Source organism: Bubalus bubalis, chromosome 13 (assembly GCF_019923935.1).
Source record: "Bubalus bubalis isolate 160015118507 breed Murrah chromosome 13, NDDB_SH_1, whole genome shotgun sequence".
NCBI classification, from domain to species: domain Eukaryota; kingdom Metazoa; phylum Chordata; class Mammalia; order Artiodactyla; family Bovidae; genus Bubalus; species Bubalus bubalis.
Genome location: NC_059169.1, coordinates 53,419,836 through 53,437,986, shown reverse-complemented (window position 1 = coordinate 53,437,986; position 18,151 = coordinate 53,419,836). Strand labels below are relative to the sequence as shown.

The 18,151-nt window shown below is 35.6% G+C and overlaps 1 protein-coding gene across 6 annotated transcripts in view; it reads left to right on the top strand.

Moving 5' to 3' along the window:
• The window catches only part of PSPC1 (paraspeckle component 1), a 92,823-nt gene that overhangs the window by 17,461 nt on the left and 57,211 nt on the right, over positions 1–18,151 (top strand). For 5 of the 6 annotated variants that reach the window (XM_025262782.3, XR_006639894.1, XR_006544049.2 and 2 more), the window contains exons 4-6: positions 249–445; positions 4,799–4,883; positions 8,528–8,633. In XM_025262782.3, the coding sequence (XP_025118567.1) occupies positions 249–445; positions 4,799–4,883; positions 8,528–8,633 (388 nt within the window). Of the gene's footprint in view, positions 1–248; positions 446–4,798; positions 4,884–8,527; positions 8,634–14,750; positions 17,514–18,151 lie in introns of those variants that run through there. The other variant, XM_044927278.2, reaches the window with a different exon arrangement.

Below are 18,151 nucleotides of genomic sequence, written 5' to 3'. Positions count from 1 at the left end.
TTGTCTTGGTTTGAATCCTGGTTCTATTGCTTATTAATTAGTTGGGCATCTTTGGGCAGTTTCTTAAACTTAGGCTTGTTAAAGTGCTTGACAGCATTGCTGTGAAGTATTTCTTGGAGGTTACTTGTCAGACAGTGCCATGAACACTACACAAGCTTAGTTAATGGTAATGCTTGTTGTTCTTATATGTTGTTTTAGTTTTTAAACATATGTTTAAAAACTTTTAATGTCTTTTCATGTAAACTTAGGGAAAGAGAACAGCCACCACGTTTTGCTCAGCCTGGGACATTTGAATTTGAGTATGCATCTCGATGGAAGGCTCTGGATGAAATGGAGAAGCAGCAGCGCGAGCAGGTTGACAGAAACATCCGAGAAGCCAAAGAGAAACTGGAGGCGGAGATGGAAGCAGCCCGGCACGAGCACCAGCTGATGCTCATGCGGCAAGGTACTTTTCTCATTGATAACTGTTACTCTTGAAGTTGCTAGTTAAGAGTTTCAAGACAGTTCAAACTCAAAATACTAGAAACAAAATTTTTGCTTTTCTGAGAGAAGTTCCTTGTGAAAAAAAATTAAAAAAGCTGACTATTTAAGATTCTTATTATGTGTCAAAAGATTACAGATGGATGTTCCTTGGCAGAGATGAAAAAGATTTCAGATTTGCTGATGGATGTGGGAATTTAGGAAGACTAAATTCTTAGTATTTGGCAAGAAGACTTTGAACACTTGAGACAGAGCTAACTGAATTTTTTTTGTGTGTGATTTTTTTGTTGTTAACTGAATTTTTAAGAGCACTCATAACAGGTGTTATGCATAACATACATTTATTAATATTCACTGGTCAGATACTTAATGTGACAAGCTGCTTAAGTATATATCAGAAGCTTACTTTTTCCCATCCTTGTTTCTAGGTTTCTTATTATGACTGCTTATATTCTCTTTCCCCTTTGTTCTTTTCTGTTAATACTCCATGTAATTTTTTCTGATTCTTCCTATCACTTTTCCATTTTCCATAAAACTTTTTATTTTTTTTTTCCTTTAAAAATATTTTTTTTTTTTTTTTTGGCTGTGCTGTGCAGTTTGCAGGATCTTAGCTTTGTGACCAGGGATTGAAATTGTGCTCATGCAGTAGAAGTGTGCAGTCCTAACCACTGAACCACCAGGGAATTGCCAGAATTTTGCGTTTCTTTAAAGCGTCTAATTGCTTTCTACTTTGCTCTTAAATTTTTTGCCTTTTTTTTTTTTTTTTTAATTTAGTATTTCACTAAATCTTTATCTCCCCTGGAGGAGGAAATGGCAACCTACACCAGTATGCTTGCCTGGGAAATCCCATGGACAGAGGAGCCTGGGCTACAGTCCATGGGATTGCAAAAGAGTTGGACATGACTTAATGACTACAACAATAACAACAGAACCTTTATCTACCTTTTCTTGGCTGCCCGTCAGAGATGAAGGTTCTACAGATAGCTGCCTGGTTTCTGTGGCAACCTTCTTTTATATATTTATACATTGTTTTTATTTTTTATAAAGTGTGAAATAATTTTACTGACTCAACTAGTCTTTTTTTTCTGTACAGCATTTGGTATCTTAGTTCCCTGACCAGGGATTGAACCTGTGCACCCTACATTGAGAGCACAGAGTCTCAACCACTGGACCACCAGGGAAGTTTGCAGAGGCTTTCTTATTGGACTTTATGTCATCTAATCTTGGCCTCCTCTAAACTATTCTTTATACTAGAGCCAGTATTTTCTTTTATTTATGTATTTATTTTAATTGGAGGCTAATTACTTTACAATATTGTAGTGGTTTTTGCCATACATTGACATGAATCAGCCATTTGGTCAGCATTCATCTGTAAATCTTTATATGGTAGATTATCATTTTCTTTAGTATAAAATCCACTTTAGATCCTGTGCATTACATGTTTTGGAGAAGGAAATGGCAACCCACTCCAGTATTCTGGTCTGGAGAATTCCGTGGACAGAAGAGCTTGGTGGGCTGCAGTCCATGGGGTTGCAAAGAGTTGGACACGACTGAGCAACTAACACAATTAGTACATGTTTTTGAAGCAGTTTCAGTCAATTCACTGAATAACTGCTGGTGCCAAGTAAGTTAAAATCCAGCTCAGCAAACAACAGAAACTAGTCAGATATTTTTGGTTTCTTTTGGTACCCTAAACCTAATGTTTCTGTAAAGTCACTCTTTTTCTAATAAAATTTAACTCATTCATATCATATACTAGTATGTTTAAATATATACGGTAAGTCCTCTCAATAGGAATCTTCAAGTTGCAAGCTTTCAAAAATGTGTTCCATCAGCATCAAGTGTGAGTGAAATTGCAGCTTGCCCTGTTTCTTATTGCTGACGATTCCTCAGCTCTACCATCTCCCATCTTCTCTCCCTCCTCCAGTCAGTAACTCTTCTTGCCTGTTATTTTTAATACTCATTATTTTATTTATATTTATAATCTTTTAAAAAATACTTCCTTTTGGTTGTGTTAGGTCTTCGTTGCTGCGTGTAGGCTTTCTCTAGTGTCGGTGAGCAGGGGCTGCTCTTTGTTGTGGTGTGTGGGCTTCTCATTGTGTTGGCTTCTCTAGTTGCGCATCATGGGCTCCAGGGCACACAGGCTTTAGTAGTTGTGGCTCACAGGCGCTCATTAGTTGTGGCTTGTGGGTTCTAGGCTCAGAAGTTGTGGTGCTAGTGCTTAGTTGCTCCATGGCATGTGGTATCTTCTTGGAGTGGGGTTTGAACAGCTCTGTCCACTGCATTGGCAGGCAGATTCTTTACCACTGGACCACCAGGGAAGCCTCCTGGATTATTATTATTATTATTATTTTTTTTAAGAAGAATTCCTGTGAGTGTTATTTACTGGATTAAAGGATAAAAAACACCTCAGGTTACATATTTTTTGGGTAATACTTTCCTCCACAAGTACATTATTATGGCGGTATACAAATATATAACTTCTTGTGAAATTTCAGAAACTTTGGGTATTAGCAACTTAAAGGAATTAATTTGGAAGATACAAAATGTTGTAAGTTGATCGTGCTCCTGCTTCATATTAGATAGTGTGTTTATCAGATAATGTGATTGTCAGATCCTTTGAGCTAATTATTGTACCCTGTTCTGGTGAGGAAGCATGATCTGAGAGGGCAAAGCAGCTTTCTTAACTGGCACAGCTTAAAAGGAGAAGATTCAGTTTTCAGGAAATATTCATGCTCTTTTCTTACTCCTTTTCATGGAAGAAAATATAGTATATATTTTTATATATATTACTGTGTATGTTCCTGTTTTAAAAGTAGCAAACCTAGAAAATCAATAAAATTGTTAAAGGATACACTGTATTGACTTTCTTAGTTAATGATAGTAAGATACTCGCCTTGCCATGTTTTGTCTTATTGAAGCATTTCCCCTTAGGAATATAAATAGACTGTATATTTTTGGTCTTTACCAGTCTCACCAGCTATAGAAATTATATGACAGTTATGGGCTCTCAATATTGGTTGTACAATGAAGTCATCTAGGGAGCTTCAAAAAAGAAAAAACTCATAGCTGGTTCACATCCCAAGAGATTTTGATTTAACTGATCTGTGGTTAAAAGGCACTTGAGCAGTTCTAATGAGCTAGTAAGGTTGACAGTTAATGGTAAAAATGTTTGAAGATCATTGTCGTCATGTTTTTTAGATAGCTAAATGTTATCTGAATCACCTGGTTCCTGGTGCATATAGACTTTGCTTGAGCAGAGTCCCCCAATTTTTTTTTTTAATTTTTGTTTTCTTAAGTTTCTCAGTTGAGACTGAACATCCAGGTCTGGGATGTGGCATTTTGGAAGGAGCTTTGGAATACTGAGAGATTTGGCTATATATCCCAGTGAACCATATCATGCCTGGATGACTAGAGCCATATAATCTGTCTGAATCTTTTTTTGTTTACATAATTAATACATAATTCAATCTTTTTTTAACCTTCAGGGAGGATAATACTACCTTTTTATAATTATGATGCCTATGTTATAGTTAAGATGTTAGAGTTATTTGCCTGTGGGATTTTAACTTGAACCGTTAGTATTATAAGAATTCTGAATATAGTATTTTATTAAGAAATATTTGAGATAATTTATGTTCATTTTAGAAATTTGAGATAACGTGGTTATAGGAAAAAGAAAACCAATAATTGTGTTATCTGGAGTACTTATATATATTTTAAAATATATTTATTAGTGCATGCATGCATGTATAATTTGGTAGGATAGAACAAAGGTATTTTTAACACTTGGGAAGTTTATCAACTGCTTCTCAAATGGGCATCTTTCGTTGTGTTGCTTCAGTCTGAAAGCCTTGTTCTTGATATGTGACATGAGTTCATGACAGTGGGAATGCTCGTCCTGTTTAAAGTGGGCTTGTTCACATCAGCGTTCAGCCCTTTTTCCCCTTTCAGGAACTGTCCCCTCTTTTCTTCATGTGACGCTGACTTGATGCAGGAGGAAACGTGTTGGGAGGGATGTTTTGGGGTTTTATGCTATGTCCAATCCCATTTTTCCTACTGTTTCTGGTCTGATGCTTAATCTGCCCTCCGCTGATGCTTCCCAAGGTATCATTTTGGGCTTCTGATCTGGTTCATTACACAGCTTATAATCTTTCATTGTAGAATGGTGCGATAAGACTTTAAAAAGAGAAGCTAGGTACATGAGTATAAATAAGTTACTACATATATTGCCAGTCTTGGAGAACCTTTATGCTTATAGATGTAAAAATACAGAAGATGAAGCTAAAAATATTAATCTGTAGTCAATATTTTGTAGATTTAATGAGGCGTCAAGAGGAACTCAGACGTTTGGAAGAACTCAGAAATCAAGAGCTACAAAAACGAAAGCAAATACAGCTGAGGTAAAGAATATGTGAATATATGTAGCTTTTATTGCGTATGTTATTAATAAAACTCCAATGTCTGTTATTGACAAGTTGTATTTAATATTAAAAACAGAATTGTCAATTTTTGACTACAGTTATGGGATTACTAACGATCTCCCATAATTCATTATTCTATCAATATGATTGTTTCTAGCCAGTTGTGGACACTTCACAGACACTGTGAACTTAGAGGGCTTAGGCATTATTTCATATAATTTACTGTAAAAATGGACTGTGATTTACTGGACTATTTTTCTATAGATGCATATATTTGCATTCTTAGTTTTGATTTTTCCATGTGTTTAAGACTGGTTTGAATGCCATTATTCATTTTTGTTCTTCTGGTAATTTACTTAAAAGAGATATCTGGTGGTGGAATCCACGGTAAAAACAATATGAGCATCAGAGATCTTAGTACATGATAGACAACTGTGACAGGCAACTTAAAATCTTTTAGGTTAAGGAAGGAAGTTTAAGGGAGTAGTTGATCTAAGATGTGGAAAGAAATAGTAACAATTTTTCTTGCATCTGCAAGATTTAATTGTAAAATACAAGATAAATATTACTCTTAACATGTTTCAACAGTCTTAATTAGGAATTGTAAGCACGGCTATGGTAGAGTAAAGCAAGCTTAAAATTTTGTTTTGAAAGTGCTGTTAAAGTACTAAGTGCTGTGATGGGAAGTAAGGTGATCATGGGAAATGAAAGAAAGTGAAAAGCTGTTAATGAGTTTGACGTGTCCTCAGGGTCTGGAGGTAGATAGTAGTTCGTATAGTATATCTTTTCCAACTTTGTACCTGATGATATCAGTGTATGTGTGTTTCTGTATTAGGACTACTCTGATTTTACTCTAACCTGCTGCTGCTGCTAAGTCACTTCATTCGTGTCTGACTCTGTGCAACCCCATAGATGGCAGCCCACCAGGCTCCCCCATCCCTGGGATTCTCCAGGCAAGAACACTGGAGTGGGTTGCCATTTCCTTCTCCAATGCATGAAAGTGAAAAGTGAAAGTGAAGTCGCTCAGTCGTGTCCGACTCTTAGCGACCCCATGGACTGCAGCCTACCAGGCTTCTCCGTCCATGGGATTTTCCAGGCAAGAGTACTGGAGTGGGGTGCCATTGCCTTCTCCGTACTGTAACCTACTTACTCTGAATTTATAGAACTTGGCAGGCAGCATCAGCATCTTAGCCTCAGTACTGCTGAGTCATAAGCTGACTCACCTGTGTTGTGATAAACCTTCCAGGTGACTCTGAGTCATTCTAAAGTTAGGAAACCACTGTTGTAAAAGAAACTCCCCAATTAACTCCTTTCCCGAGGGGCTGTTTTCAATGTCTTTTTTTTTTAAAAAACAATTTTTATTTATTGATTGATTGCTGCACTGGGGTCTTTGTTGCTGCCCATGGGCTTTCTCAAGTTGCAGAGAGAAGGGGCTAGTTTCTAGTTGCGGTGCACGTTTTTCTTGTTGTGCCTTTTCTTGTTGTGGAGCACAGGCTCTAGGGTGCGGGCTCAGTAGTTGTGGCACATGGGCTCAGTTGCTCTGTGGCATGTGGAATCATCCCGAACCAGGGATTGAACCCCCGTGTCCCCTGCATTGGCAAGCGGATTCTTTACCACTAGGGACATCCTCAATTTCTTTCTTACTGCTTTTTTCTGCTTTGTGTAATTGTGTTTAAGTCTCTACTTGTCCAAATAAAAGGAAACCTCCTCTCTTCTAAAATAAACCTTTCTGAATCTAGCTTTCTCCTTTTACATTTATCCTTTACAGCTAGGCTTTTAAAATTAGTGCCCTATACTTATGCTGAAATAAGTAATTAAAAGTCAGCAGTGTGGGATGCAAAATATTATATATAGAATAAACAAACAATAGGGTCCTACTGAATAGTGCAGGGAACTATATTCAGTATCCTGTGATAAACCATAATGAAAAAATATATAGAGGATATAGGTTTGCAGTTCTGAAACTACTTTTTTCCCTTTTGATCAAGACTTTATTGAGAATAATATATATGCTTTCTTAAATGAATAAATTAGGTAAATATGACCTGAGGTTTCTCATTGTTGGAGAAAGAAAGAAGGCCGAAAGGCTAAAATGAAAATGAATCCTGTCATGTTTAGTGGGGATCAGTATCAGTGTGAACTGAGTGCTGTTTAGTCTAGACAAATACAGAAATACAGATGTGTATATATGTGGGTTCATATGTATACATATATGTATTTCCTAGCTCTGTCTACCCAGAAGCAGTGATGCCTCGGGAATAATGCCCAGATTTTTGTTTCCGAATACCATTTTCCAATAAAAGGAACCAGGGCTTTTTGGAAAAGTGGCTGATTCCAGTATTAAAAAGTCCAAGTTGACTGATGTTGTGCCAGAGTGAAGGGAAGTCCTTGAACTAAGCTCAGGCCTGTTGAAAGAACACAGGAGCTAAACTGAAGACGCTCCTAAAGGCCAAAGTTGGAACAATTTCAACAACAAAATAAGAAATGATAGGTTGTACATTTGTCAAATGATGTTTATTCAGGTCAAATACCCATGAGTCTGTGCTGATAAAAGTAATTTAACGAATAAGTAAATAAATGGAGGAGAATGCACAGCTTTTCCTTAGTTGTTAGAAGTAGAATCCAAATAATAAATGGGAAAGGAGCCTGAGAGAAAATTACCAAGGAATGAATACTGCAGTAATACAGGCATACCAAAGAGTTAGTGTGGGTTTGGTTCCAGGCTACCACAATCAAGAGAATACCTCAATAAAGAGTCACCTTTGTACTATACTGTAGTCTTTTAAGTGTTCAATAGCATGATGTCTTAAGTATTATTATATTTTCAATGTATTTCAATATTTTGAGATAATATTTTCAATAATATTAATATTTTGTGGGTTTCCCTCTTGATCATATTACAGCTAATTATTATTTAATAGTAATCCTTTACATACACATTGGATTTTTGTTGTTCCGTGCTTGAATATACCTTTGGGGCAGAGGTTGGCAAACTTTTTCTGGGAAAGGGCTCCTTCGTAAATATTTTAGGCTTTCCATGTCATATGGTCTCTGTCTCAACTATTTAACAGTGCTCTAACCCAGAGGTAGCCACAGACAGTGAGTGAACGATTGTTCCAAAATTTACAAAAATAGGTGGTACATAGATACCTGCTCTCAGGAGATTTCCTCAGTGGGTTGATGCAATGAGGGAGAAGGGGCTTGTGAAGGCTTCCTTCTGTACATAATAGGATTTTTGTCTCAGCAGTGTGGTAATTTGCAATGGATGGTACTAACTGCTTTGCCAGTGGTGAATCCCAGGCTTTTTCTTTGTTCCTTAATAGAGTACTAGTTTGAGCTTTTGGAGGCTGGATTTTTTTTTGACTGTAAGCATATAGCTAGGATGCTGTTATTTTACTTTTTTTTGTATTTACCCTAGATAATTGCCATTTCATTGGTTTGTTTGATTTATTAGAGGTTAGAGCGAAATAAAAGGAAGATAAATTTGATAAGCCACTCATTATCAGAGACTGGCATAATGTATAAATACATGATACACATAAATGATTTTATTTTGCCTGAAATAAGATATCTGGTTATGGCTTATATGTCACACCCTGAGTTTTTATTTACAAATCTCTCAGGCATGAGGAAGAGCACCGTCGTCGTGAAGAGGAAATGATCCGACACAGAGAACAGGAGGAGCTGAGGCGACAGCAGGAGGGCTTTAAGCCAAACTATATGGAAAATGTAAGTAAAGTACTAGTTAACTAAAGTGATTTTATATTGTCAGGTGGATGATGTTTACTTAGAATTCTTTATATACTGCTTTATGTAGTACTGTATTTTCTAATCTTTCTGAATCGTCATGTTTATGATAAACTAACAAGTTTCTTAACCTCTTACAGGTAGTAAACCAAAATTAGTGTCTGAAGATAATCATGCTTTATGAAATGGATATTAAATTTTGCTTTATTTCACTTTATCTTTTTTTAATTGTTGCTACATTAGGAATTTTGATAAATCCCATCATCTCCACTTGACTGATGTTCACCATTAATTGATGTCAGTTCTTTAGTTTGGAAGATTTTAGACATATAGAAAAGTAGAGTAGTATATGCTTATTAGTCAGCCATAACAGTTATTAGTACTTGGCTGATCTTTTTCATCTTTAAGTAATCCTGAAATTTTTGGTATGGAACCTTGACTTCATATAATTTTATATGAGTGTAGACCTATAAAAGATAAGGACTCTCAAAAAATTTCTTTATCATACTTTAAAAGATGTCAGTTACTTAATATTAAATAGTAAAAGCCCCAATTTGTCCAAGTCTTCAATCTTTTAAAAAAATAATTTGGTTTCTTCAAATAGGTTGTGCATCCATTCTTTTTTAGTCTGTAGGTTTTCTTTCTTTTTCTTTTTTTCCATTGTTTCCTTACTGTTTTTATTTTTAAAGAAACAGCCCCTCATAAAGAATATTTCACGTCCTGAATCTTGTTAATTATATCCTGGCAGTGATGTTCAACAAGTTTCTTTATGCCTGAGTTTCTTACAAACTGGAAGTTAGTTCTAGAGACTTTATCTGACTCAGGTTTTTGTTTTAGGGAGGCAAAATGGTAGGGCAAAAAAGGATACTTCAAATGTGTTATAACCCACAGGTTCTAAATTATAACAGAGTCTTGTTGTTCACCTTAGATGAATGCCAGCTTAACAACTGACTCTAAAAAATACTTATCTATATTTTTTTCTCTGTTTTAAAGCCATGATTCTTAAGTAAGTTTCTGAGGCTAAATGTAGTAATTCAAATCACCGGTGCCTTTTTTTCTGACTGTCTCTGTCCCTGAAAAATTTTAAAAGTTTTTTAAATTAAAATGAATACAGCAAAGTAAATCCTAAGTAGAATAATAATCAAGAACTTTTTATTTTGCCTTCCATCAAGTAAATATCCTTTGAATGAAAATTACATTTTCATTTAAATTCCCTTAGAAAATTTTTTGTTATTTATAATCACACTAAAAGTTAATAGATTTTTAAATCCCATTACCAAATTAGTTGAGTAAGTTTTCTGAGCATTGGGTTTTTTTTTTTTTTTTGAGTAATTACTAGCTTTATTGCAATTCTCTTTTCTTCTTGGGTACATAATACTTACATAGTGACATTTTAAAATTGTGGGCTTCTTTTTCACTGTTAAATTTTAAAGTAAATTTGTTGAATTTATTAATGTGAGAATATTTTACAGTGGTAAAAGAATGTGGAATTTAAAAATTTTCCCAAATGCGTATATTTTGAAATGTAGTAAAGTGTTTTAATCTTAAAATATAGAAAAGTACATGTGATACATTTTTTAGAGAAATTTTATTTCATTCCATTGTTGACTAGGAAATTCTTCCTAGTTCTTCTGTGTACCTCAGTATATCAGTTTCTAAAGTGCTTGTCTATAGTTAAACTGGTGCGATTAGCTTTCTTAAAATTTTTCTGGCATAAACTTTATGTCCTTGGAGCAAATATGTAGCTGGGTCTAATGATTTAAGTCATTTAGGGACCAGAAGGAAATGATTACTATGTTCTGTTAAACTTAAGTTGGCTACATTGAAAGCTTGATTACAAACTCTGATTCTTTGAAATTTCACAGTTTTTAAAAACCTACATCAATATTTTTTAATATGTCCAAGTGGTAGGCATAATTAATGAAGGACAGATAGTTTTGACTTTTAATGCAAAAACTATTTAGAAATCTTGCTACAGTTTAAAATTGAAATTCTGCAAATACTTAAAACATTGGAATGTTTCAAATTCATTTTAATGGTGGGTAAGATGTAATAGCCAGGGAACTTTGAGAATAAATAAATTAGATATTTAAAAGTATGGCAGGTTTAGTGGAATTTCAGAAGTAGCTCATTTATTGTTTCATAAGATTATGCTGTCAGAAAAGTTAGATGATTAAATATTTTAACATAGAGTTTTAAATAGTTACCAAAAGAATGTTTTACATACTTGAAGCATCATAGGATTAATTTGGGTGGAGTAGAGGTCTGCAAAGGAAGCCTGGAACTTCCATCCATTTTTGTACCACCCTACCGAGCTGAGAATGGTGTTTACATTTTTAAAGTGTTGATAGATAAGGAAAAAAAAGACTACTAAACAGTATTTGTGACCATTAAAACCTAAAAGACTTACTCTTTGACTCTTTACAGAAAAAGTTTACTAAACAGTGGGCTGGAATTGGTGATTTTTTCTTTTTAATTAATAGTCATGTTAGGCCCCAAGGTTAGTATGTTCTTAATTTTTTGGAAAGGAATCATTTAAAATGGTATGTAGCAATGATATTTAATATGTAGGGGAGAAAATATAGTCTTCATTCTATTTTTAGCTTTTTCTGAGATAAGAAACTATGAATAGACAAATTTTTCATCATTTTGGTCTCAGTTTTATTTGGTTCCTAGTTTCATAATGCTTGTTAGTATAAACTAATCAGGCTAATCAGGCACTAAAGAAATATTAACAAAAGCTCTTAAGTGGTTTGTGTTAATAGAAAAACATCGAGGCCATTGTTGCATCAGTTATTCTTCATTTACTTTCAAAACTGTCTCTGGAAAAATTTGTTGAACAATTTTAATGTTTGTTTTTGTTTTTAAAAGCTTTGAAATTAGGCCCTCTTATGTGCTTCTCTTATTTCCCTGTTCAGTGTAAAGGGAGGAATCACATGGTAAGTGTTCAGCTTGCCTGAGTAATAAAAGTCATGTAGGTTTACTTGGTTTGTTTTAAGATGCCACCTCTCATTTCTTTCTAATATTCCCATTAGGAATATTCCAACACAACAAATAGTAGCTGCTTCGGAGTATAAAATAAATACTTATTTTGTCTTGAATAGTATATATTTTTTAATGTAGCAAAAGACCTATTATGTTTGATCATGTTTTTCTTTTGTTAGCTTTCAAATTGATCATAATATTATAACATACATAGGAATATATTTTTAAGAGTTTCATGAATATGCCAACTCTTCATCAATTAGAAGCTGTCGTTTAAATTTCATACCTTATTTCTCCTTAGAGGAAGTCATGTTCTTTGATAATACATTTGTAATTATAAATTAAACATGTTATTTTTCACTCCTGCAATATAATATTTTTTTGACTCCTGTAACTGTATATGTTTTTATGCCGTTCCTTAATTTCATTTAGGTTTGTTTTTACTACAGTATAATGGGACCATTTTCTGGGTTGAAATTTTCTACTTATCACAATTTTACAGCTTTGAACACAGAAGTTATTCAGTTAATAGTAAGAATTTGTGAATCTATGATTTTTTTTTTTTTTTTTAATATTGGGTTGTTTTGCTGCTTGTAGATTCAGTAGTTTAAAATTTAAGTACTGCTATGTATGTACCAGTCTTTATTTGTGGATACAGCTTGGATTGGAGTAAAGAGGAAATTTTAATTAGAATATTTTAAAAATGCAGTTTCTTGGAGTAAACTTTCTTGGAAAAATGACGATGTCATAAAACATGTAAATATCTTTCTGGCTTTAGTAGTGGTATCATGTAATTATAAAATACTTCGACTTGGAGAATTGGATCAGTGCTTAGATTGGATGCTGCTGCTGCTAAGTCACTTCAGTCGTGTCTGACTCTGTGCGACCCCATAGACGGCAGCCCACCAGGCGACCCCGTCCCTGGGATTCTCCAGGCAAGAACACTGGAGTGGGTTGCTATTTCCTTCTCCAGTGCATGAAAGTGAAAAGTGAAAAGTGAAAGTGAAGCTGCTCAGTCGTGCCGACTCTTAGCAACCCCATGGACTGCAGCCTACCAGGCTCCTCCGTCCATGGGATTTTCCAGGCAAGAGTACTGGAGTGGGGTGCCATTGCCTTCTCTGAGATTGGATGCTTCTTTGTTTTAAAACTTAAGTAGTTTCTTTGGCTGGCATGGTCAATATTAATGTTTGGGTTTTAGTAAAGAAAAGAATAGCCCTTCGTATCTTTTTCATATATATATATGTAATTTTTATTCCTTTTTGAGTAGGTGGGAATAGCCCTGGAGAATTGAGCACATACATAAAAACCTGAATGTTTATTATATGCCAAGGCAGTAATTTGACCTTTGTTCCTTAGTCAGAGGTGTCCATTGTAGCTCTTGGGATTGGACAGCAAGGCCACAAGCAGTGAGGGGGTGCAGCCCAGCTAAGAGAGAGAGGCCTCTTCTTGGTAGTATTTCTGATCATGCATAGTAAGGAATCAGGGAGCTTTTAAAAAAGGTGGGTGCCCAGGTCTCCATCCTACTCACCGATTCATTTTGTGATTTTAGTAGATTCTGATGGATTATCCATTGGGAGCATACTGGTTGAAAATCCAGTAATTTTCAACCTTTGCAGCATTTCTGTGGACCTTAGAAAAGTGCCTGACATATAGTCCAATGGGACTGGGTTGCGTGGAATCAGCATTTTAAAAAGCTCTTTGGGTGACTTATTTTCATTAGCGAAGGTCAGAAACCACTGGCCAGATGTTGAAATGAGACATATATTGAGATGAATATAGTGATACTACTTGAATTTTTTATGGAACCTGGGGACTTTGGGTAAAGTGAGAACTTAGGTTCATTCTGCATGGGAGATAGGGCTCACCTAGTTAACAGTACAAATGGCACAGCCTTCTGTGTGAATTGTGCTCTGTAGGTTTTTGGTGTGGCAACTTTTTTTTGGACTTTCATCCTTTATATGGAACGGAGTGTTGTCTCAAATGATACATTAATTTTTTGTTTTTAAAATATTTCATTCGACTGGGGGTCTGCAGACTAGGGTAAGTCAGGCCACATCAGAGTGCTGCCTGTTTATGGGAATGCAGCCATGTTTATGTTTTGCTTATGGCTGCTTTGCCCCAGAATGGTAGCATTGACTAGTGGTGACATAACTCTGATGTTGTGTCAAGACTGTATGGTCAGCAGAGCCTGAAATACTATCCAGTCCTTTCCCAAAAAAGTTTGCTGACCTGTGATCTCTGGTCAGTTTGAGAGTTGTGAGAGGGTAACAGGCAGGAAGGCCCAGAGGTCTCCGAATGGAGGAAATAGCCTGCAAGTGTCAGACATTTTTTATCTCTCTTTTAAGCAGCAGGAAGAAACAAACTACAAGTGTTAGATTTTTTTCCCTTCTCTATACATATTTAAAAAGAGGTTTCTTTTAAAATTCTATGTTGCCATGACGACACCTGGTTCCACCTGAACTTAACTTTCCTTGAACCTTGAGCTAACCAATGCATTTTTCTTAACGTAAATGTTTTTCTTAAGCTAGACTCTGTTTTCAAGTTGGTTCTGCCTAAGACTTGGAACTGACTTGACAAACCAGTATGTTTTACTCATGCAAATGTTCTCTTAAGCTATGTTCATGAGACTAGTATTTGCTTGGAAACCTGCCCTTGTTAAAGATTCATGTCAATAGTTTTGTGCCCAGGACAACTCACCTTGTGTCAGTGTCATCCCAAAATGCATGTTTTGGGTGAGGGGCCTGATACCAGTCTCTGAGTTTTGAGACATTTCCTTTGTCTAATTAATATCCTGTTAGTAGCTATATAACATCCGGCTAAAGACTAGTAAGGGAGGCCCTCTTTCTGCCTGCTTCTGATGTCTATGTCAGAAGCTGTCTCTATCTTTTTTATACTTTAACAAAACCTTATCACACAAACTCTCTGAGCGATCAACCTCGTCACTGGCCCCTCCTCTCCTCTTGAGGCCGAGAATCCTGCCGTCTTCCACCGCTCAGCAACAACCTTTCAGTTAGGGGAGGGAATCTATAAAAAAATGCCCCATGTTAACGAAACTCATAAAGAATTTGTGATTTAAGATGTAATTTTATTAATTTGTTTTTTTTTTTTTTCCAGTGTTTTTAGAAGGCCTATTGAGCAGAATGCCTCATATCCTAGAACCTTGATTCTTGGTTCTGAAGAATCCAGATTAGTGTCCTGAATGTTCATTCGTAGTCATGGTTATAAGTCAGAGCAGAAGTTATGGGAAGAGCTGATACAGCGTCACAGCCACATTGCTGATGTCTTGGAGTGGTCAAGTCTCTTTTTTTCAGTCAGTTGAGGCAAATCCTTTGATCCGGATTGCCACATTTGGCCTTTGTTTAATTTTATTCCAGTCCCTTCCTGCTTCTTGTGTGGGTATTGTTTCTCTTTATCATTATCCCTTGATTTAATTATAACCTCCCCCCCTCTCCCACCAAACAGTCCCCTGTTTTCCCTGTATAAAACTCAACAGAAATTCTAGCCAGTAATAAAGTTTCATTAATAGGTGCTGGCAGAGCCAACTTGTCACTTAGTAATGAGTAGGTCCAAATACATTTTCTTAAATGGCTTTTGAGTTTTTGAGAGAAGCTGCCAAAATTTGGTGGTTTTCTCATGGCTATTCTCTTTTTTTCAGTAAATTATTTAGTTCTAACAAGTGATTTGGTTGTATTGCAGAAGAAAATTGCATTATTTTGGAAGGGTTAAGTAACTGATACATTTCATAGGATGACACTTTTCATCATCCTATGGAAATAAGAAGAGTTATTTGGTGTAGGGTTTGGTGTCAGATTTAGGTGTGGGAAGGTCATTGCCAATTGCTGGTATAATGGAAGCCCACTTCTGATGGTTTGGACCTGATGGTGAAAATTAAAATGGATAATAGGTTTGTTGCAGTGGTCTTTCATAGGATGCACTAGTTGTGACCATTTTTTGTTGTTAATATGGTTTCATTTATTTATTAAAATAATTTAATTGATTTATTACGGTGAGCCAAGAATTTTTCTGAATATTTTAGGATGGTACATAGACTTTATAATCAAATAAAAGCAAAGATAACATTTTTATAATGTTAGTTAACATAGACTCTAGATGATCTTTAGAGTTTTGATGATTTGTGTAATTTGGGTTGAAGATATAATACCATTTTAACCAGCTGTTAAATCTTTGATCACGTCTCAAAAGGATTTATTTATTTATTTTAATAATATCTAATTATTTGTAGGGAAAACTTTAAAGTTTTTATCCAGACTAGGACAAGTGAATATGAGTACTAGGTAAAATTTTCTCTCTTTTTATTTTTTTTTAAACAGCAGGTATACAATAAGCCATCTTAGGCAAATCAAGTTGTGTTTGTGGTCACCCTTGTTCCCTTGTTATGATTATGAACAGCATTTTCCCCCCTCTGTTTTATCATTCATATTTTGAAATCTTTTGAATGAATCCAGATGGAAGTGGTTTGATTCTTTACACACTTCACTTCATCAGAGAACAGTTTGTTAGACTTAATTATCTCTGTGTCATATTAGATGACTTCTTTGACCTTACCTTCCATTATAGTCTCAAAGAGGCTTATTTTCCACAGAAACTTCCATATCCCTTTTTCCCTCATGGAGAATGTGTGTGCTCAGCACATATATAATCTCTGACTACTCACCCCAGCTGTGATCCTGGATCATTTTTAATATGATTTTTAGTACTTACATTGCCTTCTAATTATTTTCTGACATTTTTGTTCAGTAGTTGACCTCTCGAGGTCATTTTGTGTTTGTTATCTTATAGTTACTTAAATGTAAACTGGGAGGGTTAAATAGTTGTCTTTCAGACTACAGCAAGCAGCTCAATCACATGGTTTTGAGTGTTCTTTAAGAGCCACCAAACCTCAGTATTTTTATTGAATACTAAAGTCTCAGATGTTCATCATCAGTAGTTTTGAAACATAGGTGGCATTGAGACGTAGCTGTTGATGTATTTTTGTAGTGTTCATAATGGTATCACATAGTGAAGAGTAAAATAGCCATTTTCTATGCTTAGTTTTCACACATATAACTTTTTAGTAGGCGCATTCCACTTGTATATCCCTTCAAGATTGTTAGACTTACAGGAAGACTGAAGATTTCCTTTAGTAAGGAAATTTTGTTCACTGTTTTTCCTGTGTTTATAATAGTCCTGAGCTTTGTAGAGGATACAGAAAGAAATCAAGCCTAGGGTCACACACATCTTTGAGGATTTTAGAGTATTTTAGGTACACAGGACCTATGTAGAGTAGGTTAAGAGACACAGCTAAAAAAAGTTCTGAAAGTTTAGAGAAATTTGCCTTCTTGAGAAAGAGTGTGTAGTCTCTGCACTGTTGAGGGGCTATATTGGGTGTATTTTAAAAGCTAATGTGATTGGTTTATTATTCTGCTGTGTTGTAGGTATATTTGAAATGGTAGGTTCTTCTCATCTTACTTGGTTCAGAATGGTAAGCACTTTAGCTAATGTTTATCTTTTTAAGAGAGGCTGGAGAAGAGAGCTTACTTGTATTTGCTAATACAAGTGAACTAGAGTGAACACAGATTTTGAAATGTCCACTATGTGCAGTGTAAATAACAGGAGTTTTGTTCAATTATTAAGTAGCTTGAAATCATAACAAAACATTTTATGAAGGCATAAAAACTTGTTACTTCTCCCTTGTGACTTCTTATAACATTTAGAACCTGTTACAGGAGTTATCCTACGAGATAACTATGTGAAAAAAATTTTTTTAAGGCCAATCAGTATTTTGTATATTCTGTACTTTGTATTGAAGCTTTGTAGTATCACCTGAAATGTCAGAATTTTTTACCAGATCAAATGAGATAAATGTGAATGTCAGTATCCCTGTGTAATTACTAACTACTAGTGGTAGAGAAATCCAACCAGTCCATCCTAAAGGAGATCAGTCCTGGGTGTTCATTGGAAGGACTGATGCTGAAGCTGAAACTCCAGTACTTTGGCCACCTCATGCGAAGAGTTGACTCATTGGAAAAGACCCTGATGCTGGGAGGGATTGGGGGCAGGAGGCGAAAGGGATGACAGAGGATAAGATGGCTGGATGGCATCACCAACTCGATGGACATGAGTTTGGGCAAACTCCACGAGTTGGTGATGGACAGGGAGGCCTGGTGTGCTGCGATTCATGGGGTCACCAAGAGTTGGGACACGACTGAGCGACTGAACTGAACTGAGTGGTAGGGAGCAGGAACCTTGAGTTTGTAAGTATGCTCTGCTGGTGAAATGGACTTCTGTTTAGAATTCCAAGTTCTTGAACGTATATGGGTAAGTTTGCCTGGTTGTCTTGTGATACCCTCCACTACATTGTGTAACCACATTTCAAATCCTGTCTTTTTTGGTTATAAATTTGTATAGTGATTCTACAAGTAGTGATTCTCAAGATGTAACATCTTAATTTGGTGTGCTATTACTTTCCCTAAATCTTGCTTTTAAACAAAATTAAATGCTTGTATAGTAGTTTC